Consider the following 19,335-nt stretch of genomic DNA (forward strand, 5'->3'; position numbering starts at 1 on the left):
TGGACTGTGGCCATGCTTCACAGCATTTCTACCCTGATTTTATTTCTGGAAGAATACAATGTATGACATGTAGCTGCTTCTTTGTATAAAAGATGTAGAAGAAAAATAAGTTGCATCTTGTTGCTGTCTAAGACCCAATTATTTGAGAGCTAAAAATATCCTCCTCATGAAGGGAGAAAGATGAACAAAGCATTTTTGGATTTATCTCAGCTCTGTAGGACACAAGATCCAGCAGGTAGACAGACACCTCAGAAAACCACTAATGAGCTAAGCTTTAAGTGGAGAAATTGCCCAATGCAGAGCTCCAAAGATCACCTGCAGGAAGACCAAAGCTTTCATATGTACTGAAATGTCTCTGATCAGAGTCTCAAAGGTGGACAGAGGTTAAGTGCTCAATAAAGTGCCCCGCTAGAAGAAAGGGAAGTGCAGAAACAGAGAAATGACGTGTTATTCAAAACAACGCTTCTTCCAAATCAATGTCTGTTCCATGCTCTGACGCAAGCAGGAGCACATCAGGCAATTTCAAATAAATTAGTTGACAAACGCGTCTTTCCCACCTCACCCAAGCTCTCATACCTCCGAGCACTGAGGAGACAAGTCACAGAATTCAAGGGCCTGATCTCGTGTCACTCCCACATCGTGCTCCCCCAGCAGCCTTCTCCAGCAAAGGTCTCACACATTCACAGAAGCGCTTGCTGTCCACAAACCTTCTCCTCCCTCAACAGCCTGTTGAGCACCCCAGATTCACACACTATCTAGGAAGATATTTAATAACTCGGTCCCCATATTTGGCCACCCCAAAGCCCTGCTGTGTGCCAGCCAGTACTGCGCTTACCAATGTGAGGACTATGGCAGCACTTGCATCCAGGGACATGACATGGGGAAGATTAATACCCAAACATCTTCCACAAAAATTCACTTAGACACCATCCACCACCTGGACACCATCTCCCTGCCACAGTATTCCAGTTTTCCCAAAACAAAAATACCAGTTTTCCCAAACCAAAAACTCCACAGTTTTGTCTCAAGAACAAACTGGTACACTGATACTCCTTCCTAATGCATTTTAAATATTATTTTAACACCCATTTACCTGTGTGACTGACTGGTCTGCCTTCTAAACGATATCCTTTTAAATATGTATGCATTAAACTGAAAGACAATAATGGCCCCAGGGAAGTTGCATTCCATCAGGCAATTACCTGTGTTTTTAAAATCACTGAATAAGTAATTCACACAACCAATTTCTCTTGCACATAAATAAACAATTTTATCAGCTATGCCCTGCTTGGGCTGTTGTGTACCAGCTCATTTTATTTCTTCGAGAACCACCACTAACCAGGGAAATTGAAATCACAAAGTACTGGGAGGGGGAAGTACCTGCTCTAACAGGAGCTGACAAAAGCACATTTCTAAAAGGGGAGTGATAAAACTACGTCTCTCAATGAGTCAAGGGCAAATGGGCTGATTCCATCACATAATTCAACAGTCGCTCTCAAATTCACAGAAGACTGAGCGAGAAAAGCACCTAGCCTGAAGTACCTCTGCTCTGACTTTCCTTGCTGTCGAACATTTATGTCAAAGCTTAAAGCAATTTCCAGAACTAGTTCTATTTGCGTGCCACACATGCCACTAAAATCTGCCTATGTAACTTTCCAGGCAAAACACTGCAAACCTCAAATTATAAATAGGAAAAAAAAAGGGCACTACACATTCAATGTACAACTAGTTACACACCAACAGCCCTAAGGCATCAAGTCATTCTGGGTAAAAACATCTAGAGGTAGCTCAGCACTCCATCAGCTCAGACACATTCTGCAAGGGTTGCCCAAGCTTATGCCTTAGGAGCACCACAAAGCCACGGTACTCACAAGCAGTGTTTGCTGCTAATGCTGTGGTATCTGGAGCTGCACTACCATGCCAGACCTTATCCTTGTAGCCAAACATCTGAGTGCCACCAGTTTGGAAGGACCCCCTTGAAATGAGATTTGACCATAATTACCCTATGCCCAAGCCCTGGAAAGAACACAGCTGGTTTATAACCGGGACAGGAAGCAGAAAGAAAATGATGTTCTCTGCTTTTCCTGCGCAAACTGTGATGACTTTAGCTCCCTGCTTTCGTGCCCGTGACATTTTGAGCTACCCGAAACTGGGTGGAATACAGCCATGTTCACAGCTCCATGGCAGTATCCAAAGAAATGGGTCACTTGCATTTATCTCTGCTTACCTGTAGTGTAAGTTGGATGTTTGGAGGACAGGATTTGGAATGGGAAGAGCCGCACTCAGAAAGTCTAGACGGTGTTCCCAGCTCTGCCAAAGCCTCCTTTCAAGTGCAAGTCACTTCACAGCCTAATGCAAGCACCCTAATGCAATCTCCTCCTCCCTGGATTTCCAAGAGCTCTTGGCATCCAGCACTTGTGAAACTCAGACCCTTGAAACGAGGTGAGGCACAGAAAGGTCATTTCTCTGCACAATACAGTTTGCACCACCCATCACGGCTTTATGGCTATAAAGTCATTTTCAGTACATAGATCAATATATAAATCTATCTGGTTTTTTGTTTGTAACTATAGTCTGGGAAAAGCTTTGCAACACCTGACATTTGCAAGAGATCAAATTATATCCGTTAACAAAACTTTCTACAGTGCTTCCAGCAGGATGAAGGATTAAAAAAGCAGCCTCTAGGCATTGTATATGTTCTTAACGTATCTGTGCTTCTAAACTATCTTTAATTAATGAAATATCCTAAAATTACTTATTAATAAAGATCTGTGGGCTTTGTAAACTCCAGACATTTTGCATGAATTAAAGAACAATATAATGAAGTTTTAATGAATACAAAGTCACAGTTAATGTAAAATTTATATATAGCATGCCAGAGGGGAAAGGAATTTAAGAGTACTTTTAATCATAGGTTATTGGCAGCTGGATAGCTCATTTTTATACTTTTCTAATGGGTACTTGGTATTTATATTGTCACATTTATCATGCCAGCATGGTATATTGTCTGACTTGGTACAGTTCAGAAAGTCAAATGGAGACCAGCACATTTAAAGTTTCATTTGCTAATGAGGCATTTCTGCATCCTGCAGTGAATGTGGAGCCGGTGTCCACAATGACTGTGTTCTTTTGATTCGGTCATAGACCACTTGAGAGGGGCCGCTCCTCGGCTGCATTTATAGACAGTTTCACTCTAGCAGCAATATTTGACATATTCTTCAACAGCCTTCAGCTTACTTGAGCTAGCGAGCTGAGCTCTATCACAGGTTGGAAGAAACATACAATAAAACTTTTACTAGCTGCAGCTAAACATGAGCATCTAGATTTTGCCCTAAGTAATGGAGTATGCACCTTTCAGTGCATAGATGTATTCCTTTTAGCAATATTAACATATCACAACCTACAACTTCTTACTGTACTGACACAGGGCACATTTTCAGCATAGTTTCTCCCACTCCTCTTCACCTGTGACCTTCTCAATGAGCCAACCGTGCATACATAACTAGCAGCAATGTTTTACCTGGGCTCTGCATAAGAAAACAGAATAAAACTTTCAGAGAACAGTAATTTTGTAGTGGGGTAGACTTGGATTAAAACCATTAAAATCAGTAACAAATTAAGCTAGAAATGATTCCATGACACAATTGAAAGGAAAATAAGACAATAACTGAGTGAAAGTTGAAACAGATGTAATATATAATATATATATATAAAGAATCAATTTCTTTTAATTAACTCTTTCTCAATGCTGAATGCATTCAACACAATTGTAAGTACATCCATGATTTTAATGCATTAAATACTTAACCCACAAAATTCAAATAGTGCAGGAGATACTGAATGCCAGAGGTTTGGTACAACTACTGCAACGGTATTTTACGGAAAACAAAACATTGTTTTAGTGCTTCCATTTTACTGTTTTAGGATGCTCATTACAGTATTTTTCCCTTTATAAACTGGAAGGATACAGAGCTAGAAAACATTTTAGTCTTTCACTTTCAACATGACATTTAGTAAAAAAGTTACAAAAACCATCAGCTTTTAATAAACAAACACACTGGAATTTTTCAGCTAAGGTAACATGGGATTGTTGCCATATAGCCAATAAAGAACTTCAAAACAAGGAAGCAAAAGGCTGTCTTCAACTGCAATGATCATAATCCAAAGTAATGACAGTAAATTCCATGGAAACAACCTGGAGTTACACCAGGAATAAGGAGGAGGTGATTGCGCTCTCACCTTCTGAACCCTCAGAAGTCTATCAACTAAAAGCTTAAAACAATAGGAAGGTTACATCACAAAATGAAGCAGCAATTACCTTCAAGGGTACCGTGAGATATTTCAAGACTGAAATTATTCTGAGTCAAGTCAAATGAGTTTAGTGCATTATGATTTGGCTTTATAAAAACATTTAAATGCACACTACATATAGAAAGCTTTCATGTTTCGAGGTCAAGTAGTTAAAATCACTGTATATTCCTTACAGGTAACCGAAATACATGGATTGAAAAAAAAAATGTTGCTAAAAATCCAGTTTAAAAAAAAGAAAGCAAACATTTTATGAAAGAAATATTCTATTTGCAACTGTAACTTATGCTATTGGTGCTCCTGTTTGATGGGCTGCTGATGTAAATCTAACCAGAAGAGATGTACTTGTACATATAAAAATCAAAATAGGCAGGTTCCCCCTTCCACGCTGGAAAAAACTCCAAGATATATGGCGTATTTAACCAATAAAAGGGAGCTAAGCTTTACCCAAGCCTCTCATAATGCACTTAATGAAATATTTTCTCTTTTAAAAGAGCCACTGGTATTAAATAGAGCTTTTTCTTTACATACAGTATTGGTATATACAAAACAAACACAGAACAAAGACAGATGCGAAAAAAACCAAACCAACAACAAAACAAGTGACTTCAGAAGTTCTGAAGCTCAGGAATATTTCGGTACAGGTCCAAAGTCTCTGGGTTTGAGAAAGCTGCCCGCTGCTCAACTTCTTTCCCTGCAATTATTTGCTTCACAGCTACTTCCACTTTTTTCCCATTTATTGTATACTGAAAAACAAAACCAGCAATGATGAAATTACACTTTTCATGTACTAGCTTCGTGGAAATATTCATGAAATCCCCCATGAATCCCAGAACTCAATCAAAATTTAGCACAATATCTTCCCTTCTCTGTTACACCTGAGGCACCAGAATCTTTCTTCTGAAAAATCACCTGAAGAGTAAGTGGAATTCAAATAAGAGTTTATATGTGATATTAGTTAATTACTCCTATTTGGTAATACGGTGAGAACCTGTTCAAGCTCCAACTTAAACCAATGAAACCAGATCAGAATCATGGTATAAACACTAAAATTCTTTAATGTTTTAAGTTCTGACACATCCAATTTTCAAACAAATTTTTATTTTTTAAGGGTGAGCTCAAAAAACAAAGCCCAACTCCACTGGGCTTTGGGAGAAGAAAACCATGACTTTCCTATCTTAAATGGACAGTCTTTTTCTCAGAGGGTAAAGTGAAACACTGAGCTTAAATGGCCCTCTACATTTAAATGTTTCAAAACAAACCATAACAAACAGAGGCTTCACCTCCTCTTATGAATCACACAAACTTTATTACATTGTGTTACTCTAAAGGACATTGCAGAAAGACACCCCTAATTCTTCTCTTCTTGGGATCAGACCACTGTAATTTCTGACTAGTAAAGTACAGTAAGGAAGAACTACTCCAATGTTAACAGGAACTGTCAAGGTCCATTTTAGTTGATGACCTCTGCTTTTATAGGCACCAAGGTTTTAATAGCACCTTCCTTGGGCTGGTACCACTGAGAAGTTTTGGGGGAATGGCAACTTTGAAAAGCTGACCTCCACATATATCTCCTTAGTCTTGTCTGTCTGCTCTGGGAACAGAAACCGCACTTGCTTTACTAGGGAATCTGCTGATCAAGGAACCCAGGTTGTTCCTGGGCTCCAAAGCCACTGGAACTCCTGAACTCTGGGCATCACCGTTTTTCATTAGAGTTGTTTCAAAGCCAGGCTAAATAATCCTCAACTCAATACACTCTTGCAATATTGATCTTGATACTAAATCAGATTTTTCCTTATTAAAACTACTGAAGTACTGTGTAATCCTACCCTCCTGAACCACGTTAATCAACCACTCTTCCTCCTCAACAATTAGCAACCTAATTTTCACGAGTGCTCAGAAACCAGAATACCTCAGTGGCCTGCAAGGGAACTGCCCCCTTAAAAAAGGATCAGACAGAGGGTTCAACAAAGCAAATTTGTTTACTTTAATCAGTAAACATCTTGCAGATGACCAGAATGCTTATCTGGTCAGGAGAGGACTAGAAAGATTTGCACTAAGAGTCTGCAATATGTTTTTTAACACCTGGATATCTCATTAAAAACTATGCTTGGTATTGCTAAAGTCCTAATCACTTCAACACAGCTATACTATTTCTACCAGTATACAGTGTCAGTATGCAGTCAAGATTAGATTGTATTTTCAGATAAGGACTCAAACATATTTCTAAAAGTAGCAGAAAATAGAAAGATGTTTCCCTTCCAAACAAAACTTTCGAAGAAAGATGGGAGACCACTTTGATCACTTTACCACTGGCATATTTACCTGAAAGGTAATTAAAATTCACTCAATTGTAAATTCAGTCAAAGTGTGAACTAATTAATGATCTAAGCAGGCTTTCCTGAGGGGCAGCCCATCAAAAACACTTCACTGCCATCAACTTCGTGCTGTACATTCAGGTGATTTACACGGTTTACAAGTTCAACACTTCATGCAGAAGCTAAGCTGCAGCCCAGAAAATGTAGACTTCACCATTTAACAGGTGAAGGGGATTTTACACTTAAGCAAAGATGACATTTTTAGCCAAGTATGATTTGCCAACAGTGGTCTGAAACAGGAGTAACTCAACAGATCAGAACTAGATCGCTGTGTGCGCTGTAGAGGCTGACAGTCCTGAACCCTAGACCACTTTCCTATAGAAAGCTCCATTGGCAGTGAATGGGTATCAGGATATCAAACAATTGGTCTGAAATCTCAAAGTCTTTCCTCCAGGTGCACTCAAGTCTACGTGCAAATGGACCCGAGACCCCTACACTCTGCACCTCCATTCTGTTGCTCATAGAGCTGTTGAGGGAGACCCTAGCATCAGAGAGGACTATAAAATACAGGCATTCCAACTAAAGAGTTCATAGAGCAAGGAATAGCACTGTAGAGTAACGCAGCTCCAGAGGACTGAGCATGCAGAAGCTTTAGCTATATAAATTTTCCCCCCTCTGTCTCTCATAACCATAAAGATTTTATTTTAGTTACTGCTACAGTTAAGACAGTGATAGAGCTACGTTTAAGTGGCTAAACAGATGTAAAAGTGAATTTACAAAATTATTTTATAAATTTGCTCAGTGGTCTCAGTTTAAGAACGTCACTCAAAACAAGAAAACAAAACCAAAATAAGCTTATGGGTAGCCAGAAAAGCTAAAGTTAAATTACCTTTTCAATATTTTCCTTTAAAAGGATTAAGTATATATTACTGAGAAAATGCAACACATTTATAAACTGAGAATAGGCATTTTTAGGTATTGTTAAAAAACAAAAACATGCTTAGCTGAAAAGGAGATGAAATGATGTTGCTAGGCAACATAGACAAACTATTTATAAAGCTCAAATACACTTTTGAGATGCTAAAATTTCCACGCATGTGGGTTTGAAGAGCAATGACAACTGCTCCTTAATTACTATTCGAGGTGACAAAGAAAAAAAGTAGGCAGCATTTTTCATGACATACCGGAATGCCTTTGGTTTCTAGAATGAGGCTTGGAACATGCCTGGCAGAAAGCGCTACACGTATTGCATCTCGAATTCTTTTCACCAGATCCTCGCTGAAGGCATGGTTTAATGCCATCTTCAGGAAGAGTATCACCCTCTCCTCCCCATCTTTGTTGTACTGAGGGACACAAAGGCTATCGGAAACCTCCTCAAAGGCTTCAACTGAAAATAAAGGAAGATTCCCTTATTAGCACTTGCATTTGTCTATTAGCCTGGATGCACATTTTCTTTTGTTGCACCAAAAGAAACATCACCTCCCCTTGAGCTGCAAAAGCAAAACAGACATCCTGGCTACTTTATTCTACAACAAGCTTCCCCTCTGGGTGCTCTGCAATTTTAACTCCTGCCTAGGTGAAAATCCAGGTTTAAGGATCATATATATTTAGGTCCAGGCCAAAAAAATTTTGCATAACTTTTGGGACAGACAACAAGCTTTTACACTAAACCATTTTATTTGGCTTTCCTCACAATCTCCACTGCCGCACAGACAGAAAACTAACATGCCTGACCACACAAGAGCAAGGAGAGGCAACAGGTCCTTAAGTCTCACATTAGCACCTTTGCAGGCACACAGTTTCACCACCTTTCACAAGACAGACCTTCTCTGAAATACAAAGCACAAGCTCAAGAGCTACTTCTAATTACTAGGAAAGACACAATAAAACCAGTGTCAAGAGCTCATCTTGGGGGGAAAAAAGAAAAGCCTCAGAAGTTAGGTATTCTCTTACAAACCTGCATGATATAATTAGTCTGTAAGCCCTTATTATATGAAAGCAACAGTTTATGGAGAAGACACCTTGACTAGTCATCTCCAGCCCTACAGACAGCTCAGGAAAGCAACTAATTTCAAGTCTACAAAACCGAATTTTCCTGTTAATGCTAATATGCTCTGTACTCTTTCATTTGAAAATGAAAGTCTTATTACTTAATCCTTCCAAACACCTTTCTAATGCTTACATTTCAGATTTAAGGCAACAATATCATAACTGAAAGACGTAGAAAGTTAATTTCATACCTATGTTATAGATTTCAGAACTTCCGAATCTTACTCCGTTTGGATTTAATGTACCATCACTGAAAATCAAACACAAAACAAAGAAGCATTAAAATGTGATTAGAGTTTGATGAAGAGAAAATTTTACGCAATTAACCAAGTCTCTCTACATTTCATGCAGAGAATATGCAGGCGCATTAGAAACAAAATTTTAAAAGCATTTGATTCAAAATGGCATTTTGTACATTAGAATGAAGTTGTACAAAGAACCTCAACATTATTCATTCACCTTCCGTAGTCCCTCCCCTTTCCAGTAGCCTACAAATACACACAGATACTACTGATGACAAAACAGACCAAGAATCTTCATAGTACTCCATCATACTGCAATTGCATATCATTATTTTCCAGTCTCTTATAGCTGGAACTTGTGTTTCATATATAGCAGCCTCATACTGTATGTCTGTTGAGTAGGTCTGTTTGTGACAATGCCAGACACAGCTTCAAGACATTCACTCAACTTTGCTTCAAACAGCAACTTTTAAATGCAAGCAGAAAATTTAGCCACAATTGTGTCCTTGAATGTCTATGATCACTAACACAAGCACCTGACCTTCTATAATTAAGTTTTGCTGTAAAGCAAGTCAATGGCAAAGCCAAGACCAGAAGACAAGTTTCCTTGAAATCCACAACACTGGATTTAACAAAACAAATATAAAGCTAATAGGCATGACAGAAAATCATGCACATTATGCTCTAAGATGAAAAGTTTGAAAATTAACACTTGTTTACTCGGAACACTTCCACCAAAATGCTATACCTGCGACCCAGCATGACAATTCCTCCTGTCTTGGGGTTAATTTTGCAGTAATCACCATGAGCCCAAACACCTATTAGAGAATGACAGAGGTTAAGCAGTTGATTTCTTATTCATCCAGTCATGGCAAACATTTGCGTAACTCAATACACGTTAACTTAGTAAAATACATACAAAAGCATATCAGATATACTTTGAGAACTACCCACAGCAAATGTAGCAGTACTTAACTATGCAAAAAATCCACACTGCATTTACTACAAAGAGCTAGCACACACAAGAGCACATTAGGATCAAACCCTAGCTTATCTTCCGATTGCTTTTTGCCTGACTATACAGCATCCTTTAGAAAACAGAGTAATAGCTGCTCTGAACACCACATTTTGAAGAAACTGGAAGATTCTTCCATAAAGGTAACAATATTCCCACCAGTCTTTCTTGATCCACTTCTTTCATGATGTACAATTATGATGTACAGTTCTGTGCAAGCAACTTTCTCGGCTTGCACAATAGGTCTCAACAACTCCCTAGGGAGCTTATGTGCTTAATGTTCTTGATTTGTGTTAATGTAAAAAATCAGATTTGACTTTTCAGAACTGGAACAAATTCTGTATTATTTAATATTCACACTGCTACAGCAGCCTGCCACAAGCAGGAATACAAGCCAATTCTACTCAAATTTTTCTAAAGAAAAAAGCAAACCTCAATTATTTGCACATAAGACCATTTTCTAAATTAACTGTTACAACCTTAGGCCCTCTTACAAGGAAAGACAGAAGAGGGGTTTCAGACAGAACCTCTGAACCACAGTGATTTCAGTCTAATGACTGTCACACAGATGTACTTTTTTTTCCCATTTATTGTTGTCAGGCTTACATGCAGACTGCAGCTTCCACAATCCCTCAATTTTCCTATATGATTATCTCCTGCTGCACGTCCTGACTTCTCTTGTGAATCCACTCTGTATTGCTGCTATTTATAAAAAAGCTTCCATCTCCAAAAAGAAGCAGCTTGAGGTCCTGCTCCTATAAAAGCCCCTGCTCAGTAGGCAGCAGGGAGTTCAGCAACACTGCGCCACATAAGCAATAGCTCTGGATAAGCAGAGTCCTCCACAATTATTAGGAAGAAAGTCTCTGGCCCACAGTACCTGTTCCTTTTACCACCACTGGAAGACTGTATGGATGCAGAATATGCATGTCTGAGGCAGCATATACTTAAACCTCATGCAAATGAGGTAGCAGATCAGCATTTATGCCTTGGGATTCACTCCTCTGGCTAGGTAGCAGCAGTCTGGCAGAGGTGCAGTAGCACTCATTAATGGAGGATTGCTCCCTGACCTATTCAGCACTTTCATTTCACACTCACACCAAGCAGTCTGTGTCTGCACTACAGATTATCAGGCTGTTACAGTCATATCTGCCTAATGTGAGCAGGAGCAAAATGGGATTGGAGCTTTCCAGAGATTCTTACTAAATTGATTTGGATCCATATTCAGAACAAAGCACTAGAAAACAGAGCGAGATATTATGAAACATATCATGGAGTTCTCACCCTGGAAATCTAGATTGAAAGCTGCACCTGCCTATCACTGGGCAAGAATAAACCTGTACCTTCCTAAGAGCAGCAATACAATCTATATCCTTGGTCAGTCTGAGCAATATCCAAAGCCCTTCATTACATACCTGGGAATTTTGAAAAATAAGCCTTCCTGTATTTGCTTCCATTCTCATCATTCCAGAAGTGCGTAGGCTGACAGGGAATAGGCTTGGTACAAACCAGTTCTCCACTTTCACCCCAAACTGGTTTTCCTGTTTACAAAGAAAGAGGTATTTTCTGCATTTCCCTTCTGTAAACAATAGAGTACCAAGGCAAAGAGCATCTACAGTTTATTACTTACATGCCAGATGCTGATGTAGATATGAGATGAGCTGTGACTGGTGGTTTTAACAGTTTGTGTTCAATTCCTAAACTCATCCCTGTCTTAACCTCAGTAACTTCAGGAGAGTCTCACCACAGGGTGGAAGCCAGCTCGGCATCCACAGCAACATAGGTAGTTAACACGCATACCAGGGGCTAGAATTTGGCCTTGATGTGCTTTAGCAGAGTAATGGAAAAGGAGGGCCTTTTTAAACATTGATTATCTTCACTAGAGTCCTGTACAATCCAGATCACATGGGTCCAGATGCAGGTTTTTTGGAACATATTTCCAAAGTGAAATCACCCATTTAACAGCTGTTTACCCATCTGATCAGTGAAACGTAAGGTCATATAACTACTGTATTTCATAAGTGTGCATAATATTTTAGATAATAGTTACCTTCATCATTCCATGCTTCTACAGCCATTCCAAGATTTCTGGCCTGAATTTCTCCTTTGTAAACTGGAATTGTAACATTCTGACCCATGAAACATGAAATTATATCTGTCCCACCTACAATAAAAGAATTTTGTTTAGAATATACAGTACTTTTTGGAAAAAGCAGAACTGAAAACTACATAAGAACTCTAGAACAGCAAACTGCTACCTTTGCCAAAAGCTTCTGATCCACATTAAGCAGCATAGAATAGACAGTATTATCTAGGATGTTATGCAACTTTTATTAAAAGAAGGTTTCCTTTCTTACTTTATATGTCTTTTTATATACATATGCCCTTCATGCAGAAATATTTCTTAAGGCATAACTTCTCTTCTTCCAACAGTTTCTTTAATCTCATTTAAGGAAATTTCCATTTATAGGAGAATGACAAAATAAACAGGCCTTAGCTTACAGACTTAGATATTTAAGATCACTTAGAAATGTTTTCTTCTTTGTTCTCATTAGTTTAAAGTAACCAGTAAAGCTACTTCACTCAATATTTACTTAGTTTTTATATGTTGTTCTCATTAGCACAGGGCAGGGTGGGAGAGCCATGCCTATAGGATGAACAGTTATCTTAATAAGATGAGATACTGTCAAAGTGCTTATTTAACTGGAGTATTTATAGTCTTTCTAGGACTTCAAGGAAGTAGAATTATGACACAAATCAATCATGTTAGCTTTACTCAAAAACAGTCTTCCGCATTTGAGACTATTAATGTCTATAGTAGCAAGTTTAAGATTCAGCACTACTCTTGCCAAGACCAGAATCAGAGGTGACTTCAGTAGCAGAATAGTCAGACTTTAAAAATCAAACTAACTGAGTTAAAAAGCCTTTTGAAAAAGTCAGTCTTAGTTACAAAGCAGAATGAAGGGTTCTGTGGTGGACTCTGTATGAATAGAAGTTGCCTCAGCTAGCACTCCTCACAACAAACTGCACAGTATGTGGGCTTGATATTTCTCTAATTATATAATTTACAAAAAAAAGCTGTCTGCAGTCCCAATTACTGGGCACAAAAGAATTGAAATGGGAACGTGGAAAAACCTCTCCAAGAGGTATTTTCTGCTAAAGTCAGCTATTTGCAGAACAGTATGTTCTGTAGGTTAATAGACGCTTTTTTTGATCTCACCCTGCTAGCCCTAAGGACAGCCAGTCAAAATAAATGATCCTGCTTAAAAAAAAAGCTAAAACCCAAAACATCCACCATGTCAGAAACATTCCACCTAAAAGCCTTTGAGTGTACAAGCTTCGTTAGGGCACACTGAATTATGCAGAAAATCTCTGCACTGAAAAGACAATTAATTCCAGTTTAACTATAACCAAGCCTGAATGATCCAAGGCTTAAGCTTCGCAAATATACAGCAGCAAACCAGCAAGAAGGAAATGCATAGGCAATGAACAGAATTAGTAAGATGCACGCAGCATAAAAGCATCACCTGAAATGGATCCCAGGAGGACACTGCTTTTTATGTGTTTGTAGACATACTCATAGCTTTGAGATTTGAGCACTGATCCTGTAGACAGTATAGTGTGGAGTGTCTGGAGATTGTGTGTTTCACCTTAAAAAGGAGTAAATCAACAAAATAGGTTAAGGTAGAATTTTTACAAGAGTTTACAACTATTTGTCACTACAATCCAGAATAATTACACAAATGACTTCGTGACAAGATATAGGGCCAGAACCTGGAGAGGAAAGGTAGGAGGGAGAACAGAAGGGATTTAATAGCTTTTTGAAGCTTACATGGTTTTAAATTTTTCTCTTCTAGCACAGCCAGCCACTTTGCACCCGTTCCAAGGATGGTGATCCTAGAGGGAAAAAAGTTTAAATGTTTTGCATATTTAAATATGCTAAGATTCTAAAGACCTGCAATTCCCACTGCAGTATGTAGAGGCTGTTAGACACTCTGTACATTGATTAGTCAAGCAATGCAGTCTCTTAAAGCTTTTTAAGTGCAAGGCACATCCTTTTGAGCAATGAAAATTAGTCAGATCACATGTAATTTCTACAGCTTTGAAACTTTTAATTCTATCTTTAAATATTAAGCTAAGCTTTCCCACTTCGTGGAAAACATTCACTTTCATTTACAGGCCACTAACCAGTTTAACACAAAACTGCTGCCTTGTTACACTCTTACATACAAAAAATTTGCCATTTCAGGGCACAATTTAACAAAGAATACTTCACTCAAGACAATAGCCAGTGATTTTCTCTTAGATACCTGTTCAGTTTCCACTGATGAAAGCATGATTTGCAAGTGCCTAACTGAACATGAAATTTGGCCTAGCTAACTGATTTCTGCCCTTGCAAAAAGTGTATTTAGAGCTCTCCAATACAACACAATTAAAACTTCAAATGAAGGCTGTACCCCTTCCCTACTCTGTCGATGGAAGTGCTAGTTTAATTTTTCTGCTGACTTTCAGGAAATCCTCTTCCCTGTCTTCTGCTAATTCATTTTATATTACAGCAATAAACTCCCTCAAGAAAACACAGAGACAGATAAGGATAAGGGATACAGTCTGAGTGCACAAAACATGGGCAATACACACATCAGAATTCAAAATAATATTCTGCTATCTTTGCTTTTACTCCAAGGGCAAGATGGAAGGTAGAACAGCTCTTGAGATAATGCAGTTTCAGACATGGAGACAGGGCTATTTCAACACTATCAAAAGGGGATGTCTTCCTTTGCCATTTAGGTGGATGACAGTTACCGAGAGGCTGCCATCTGTTGGATAGGGACAGGCTATTTGCACAAACACATCAGTGCATAGAGCAAGTTACCAGGTACATGGGAACAGCACAATGAGAGCCCACAGAAGTATACTGCTCTTCCAGTTACCGTGTACCACAATCACATACTATTTTTACTCTTGTGTAATATCTTACTTTCCTTCCATGCTTCAAATTATTGCTTATTTTACAGTTAGAATACATAACGCTTCTCTGTTTATTTTTAAGTTCTTTGACACTTCCTCTACAGCACATGTAGAGCCTAGTCTCCTATTACTTTCTTCCAAATGCTAATTGGTGAATGGTGACTAAATACAGTTCACTTGAAGAGATCTTTAATTGATGTCCACTCAAGTAATTCTTGTCATGCAGTATGAGATATCTTGATGATACTATAAGAATATGCTATCTGAAAGAAAGTATGGTACATCTTCAGAGAAGTAAAGTAGTCTTAACATGTTGAAGCCTTTTTTTTTTTAAATATGTAACATATGACTGAGTTGGGAACAGACTGCATTATGAAGTACCAACACAGATGGCCACCGCTTTTAGCACCAGATTACAAAAGTGAGACATGCAGACACATTTCAGTTATCTTCACTTACTTTTGGCATGTAGAAACAATGCTTAAAAATAAGCTGTGTTATTTCTCAATTCTAAATTTTTGCCTGATGTTCTACTGGGGGTTTTTTTGGGGTGTGTGGGGTGTCTTAACTTTGTGCATTTGTTTTGTGTGATTGATTGTTTTTTTTTTTACTGGAAGCATTCTGACTAGGCATTAACCTTCAGTTATAATAGCCAGAGACAAAATGTCAGTCTTTAAATATTACATGTCACAAAAGACAGAGTGAAGTTTAAATTATTGATTATGAAGAGTCAGAAAGTGAATCTTTTGGCATCTACTTTCTACCACAAGCAAATTAATTTTCATTATCAATTAAAAATGACATTCATTGTTTTACCAGTAATAATATTCAGATCTACCCCTTCCATCCAGCTAGCAAAATAGGAAAGTTACAAAAAAAAAATCAAAGTTTAACCAGTGCACAAAACTAAATACCACCACAGGATTTTACGGCTGTTTATCCAGTATCTGCAATTTCTCTAGGCTTCAAGAGAGGGCATGGTGAGCATTTTTAGGCACAAAGAACTGTGTAAAATAATTAACGAACAGCTTGACAGGGGGAATTAGGTCTTATAGATTAAAAAGCAAAATATGAAAATATAAGCAACCCTGCTGAGCCTTCCCAGTCAATTTATGTCTTTAAGTCACAGTAGTCAAAGTGCTATATTGAGTCTTATGTTGTGCTGCTTGAAATAAAAGGATTCTTATTTTCTGAGTGTGCCAAGAAATTACTCTTCAGATTGCTCCCAATTACTGCCTTGCAAAAAGGCTGTTCTTAAACTGACTATTGAACCAAAATTCTTTGTTTGCCTGGAATCCAAATACTTGACTCAAATTTGAAACAATTAGCTCTTTGTCTCTTCTGCTCTCTCTCAAAAACTGTTTTAGTACAGAATTTTAAAAAGTAGTTCCAACTCAAGGCTAAGCCAAATGATAAACTACATCATACTACGTACTAGTTTCTGACCAAGGGAATGACATCTTTAGTGAGGTTGCTTGTATGCGGTCAACATAACAGGAGCAAAACAATTATCCTTCCATTTAATGTTGTTTACATACCCTAGTCTGTCAGTCAAGTCCCAGAGCACATTTGGTGATGGAATTAGAGGAGATCCATCATACAGGACCACTGAAGCTCCTGTAGCAAGTGCAGTCACTAGCCAATTCCACATCATCCAGCCAGTCTGGAAAAACGGAAATACCTACATTAGTTTCTGTCTTTGTCAGCTAGCTGTCCGCTTTTCTGGCAGCTCTGTCACAGGATCAGGAGTGTGGCTTGCTGTCATATGCTGGTAGAGGAGCTACAGGCAACTAGAAAATGATGGACAGGTATAGCTTTTAGCAGAATCATCTGGTCCAAAGCATGCTCCCTGCTCTTATGCAAGAGGTGCCATCTTCCTCTCCACTTCCCTTGCCGAAAGGTTTCCTGTTTTAAGAAACTGTTAAACCAACACCTGAGTTTATGCCATCTCTGCTGATTACATCTAGCTATTATTCAGGACTCAGAAAATAAGGGTGGAGCACTGTTTATCTTCTCACCTGTCCCAAGACTGGATCAGCTACATGTTCCTGATGGATGTTCATCTAACTTATTCTTACAAATATGTAATGAGAGGGGGATTCCATACCTCCCTACACACATACCTTTAAAGCATGAGTCAAGAGACAGGACAACTTTGGGACAAGGTAATTATAATGACTCCTCCATGGAGATATTGCAAACTGACTAGTAGTGTTAAAATTCAGAAGGAAACTCATGAGGAAGGACATTAGCCTTCTCAAAACGGTTACACTAATAGAAGACTTTGGAATAATTTTCTTAACCACAGCATTAGAAAAAGAACAAAAACCACACCACATAACTTAACTCCTACACAGATCAGTTTTACTCTCCTTCCTTTACTAAACAGAGTTGCGCAGCTTCCCCGCCCCCCCGCCCCGCAAAACAGAAAGACTTAACAAAAATTCTCCTTTTCAGTACAGTCTAGCCTTGCATGATGCAGGAAGGTGGAGCCTGCTTTGCAGGTGATATTGATGAGGCAGTTTAATCAATAAACCTAAGAGACCAAAAATCAATCATTTTTCCTCACTAATCAGATCAGAAACATTTAACATGGGTTTGACTTTTCATCAGAAAGGTCCCTGTTGTGTTTTATTATTCCACCTGATTTTTTTAAACTCAGTTAAGTAGGACAATCCCTTGCAGACCAAGACTTTAAAACACATAAAAATGTACTTGCAGATTTGTATGAAAAGCTCTCCCATCCTTATAAGAAAAAGATATTAAAAGTGTTCTCAAAAACGCCTTAATAAGCCACACTTGCCGTTGTATAGTACATAACAATGTCATTGCTGGTCATGTTGCCATGAAGAATGTGTTCCTTCAGATGCTGTATTAGCGTACCCTGAAAAAAAAAACAACATAGTGCAAGAAAAATACAAGTTCACATAAATGAAAAGCAAAACCCTGACAGCACATTAAGACTTAAAAAAACACTTAATTTTGTCAATACTTTGCAGGACGTACTTCAGGATTAAAGGCAAGTATTCCCTTTAACCACAACTGAAGTAAATCCCAGGGCCTATCTACAGCAGCAGCAGCAATTGCATTCTCCATTTTCTCACATAACTTTTCAGCCTCTCTCATTAGACCTCAGCAATTCCCACCGCACATCACTTTTAATCTATAGAATAAATAACTTCCTTCACTTCCAAGTCTACTCAGCCAGACTTGCAGAGTACTCCATGCAGGCTATAATTTTAACAGCATGTTTTTACCAGTCAGATTTCCAAGAAGATAAGCCCTTTGACAGAGTTTCATTTTCAGTATATCTAGGCAACTGGGAGGAATGAAGAATCTAGAGCAGCTATAAACTGTAGCAGCTGCTATACATTAACACTATGTATCCAAACTATCTTATCTATTAACATCTATGAGATCAAAGACCTAACCATACACATCTCTTGTGAACACTGAAGTGACTAGTAATGTGAAAAATCTCACTGCTTAAAGCATCAATATTAATAGTTAAATATATTACTTCCTTTTCTCTTTTGTTGGAAATGCTGCTAAAGTACCTTTCTGATCATCATTAAAGTATAACTTGTTAGGATAAATAAATTTACAAACTACTTCATTAAGTCACTTCACTGCAGTGACAAATTAATATGGCTGATTATTTTAAAATAAAGATGGTTTTTGCATTTATGCAAGGAGTTACAGTGGAACTATTAAGAGCCTTGTAAGCACAAAACGAGATTTATGCTGAAAGAAAAGAGATTACAGATAAACATTTGAAATGAAAAAGGAGAGTCATAAAACTGGCACACGCTTCAGGAGAAAAGGCAGAAAACATTAAATAAAAATAAAGCAGTAAATCTTATTTTCTCTTTGCAGTCAAAGGAACCGGGTCTGAATTCACCTGCTGCTGATTAACTACACCAAGCTGTCACAACGCTGCCACCTAGCTATAGCTACCTTCATCTACATTTAAAAATTAAACACTCGGGATGTAGAAACACTGTGTCTAACTTAATTGTTAAGGTTGCCAAAAGAATTCCAGGTGTTACTATAATTATTCCATTTATAAAAGTAAGCACATGGCCCCTGCAGGAGAATCTGAAAGATCCACACAAAACAGTGAAATTAAAAGTCAAATTCAATTACAATAAATACTGGCTTTTTCCTTCATTTAGTTGTTGCTATTTCACAGTTTTGGAATCAAAAGGAAATTTTTTAACAATTATTTTAGGCAGAGGGTATGAACTATTCCCCTGCAAAATCTAGTTAAGTCTCAGTCTGGAAACAAAGGTATTGTTGTAGAAGGCATAGCTGTTCTAAAGAGCTTATGGCCCAAGATGCTCTCTCAAGTTTATTTATAGGACTTGTTTATTTATAGGACTTGTATGACCCTCAAAATAAATCCTAAGCATTTAGCGTTTCATGACACAGATTGGCA

General features: G+C 38.2%; 1 protein-coding gene across 1 annotated transcript in view; it reads right to left on the reverse strand.

Annotated features, from left to right (window-relative positions):
• Positions 1–3,672: 3,672 nt before the first annotated feature.
• AACS (acetoacetyl-CoA synthetase) overlaps positions 3,673–19,335 on the reverse strand; it is a 32,535-nt gene continuing 16,872 nt past the window's right edge. The window contains exons 6-15 of the mRNA XM_009698327.1: positions 17,701–17,781; positions 16,436–16,560; positions 13,762–13,826; positions 13,457–13,579; positions 11,980–12,093; positions 11,345–11,470; positions 9,666–9,735; positions 8,867–8,925; positions 7,811–8,013; positions 3,673–5,054 (exon numbers count right to left, since the gene is read on the reverse strand). Coding sequence (XP_009696629.1) covers positions 4,917–5,054; positions 7,811–8,013; positions 8,867–8,925; positions 9,666–9,735; positions 11,345–11,470; positions 11,980–12,093; positions 13,457–13,579; positions 13,762–13,826; positions 16,436–16,560; positions 17,701–17,781 — 1,104 coding nt within the window. The 3' untranslated portion in view covers positions 3,673–4,916. The remainder of the gene's footprint in view (positions 5,055–7,810; positions 8,014–8,866; positions 8,926–9,665; positions 9,736–11,344; positions 11,471–11,979; positions 12,094–13,456; positions 13,580–13,761; positions 13,827–16,435; positions 16,561–17,700; positions 17,782–19,335) is intronic.

Source organism: Cariama cristata, unplaced genomic scaffold, assembly GCF_000690535.1.
Source record: "Cariama cristata isolate BGI_N322 unplaced genomic scaffold, ASM69053v1 scaffold23994, whole genome shotgun sequence".
NCBI classification, from domain to species: Eukaryota; Metazoa; Chordata; class Aves; order Cariamiformes; family Cariamidae; genus Cariama; species Cariama cristata.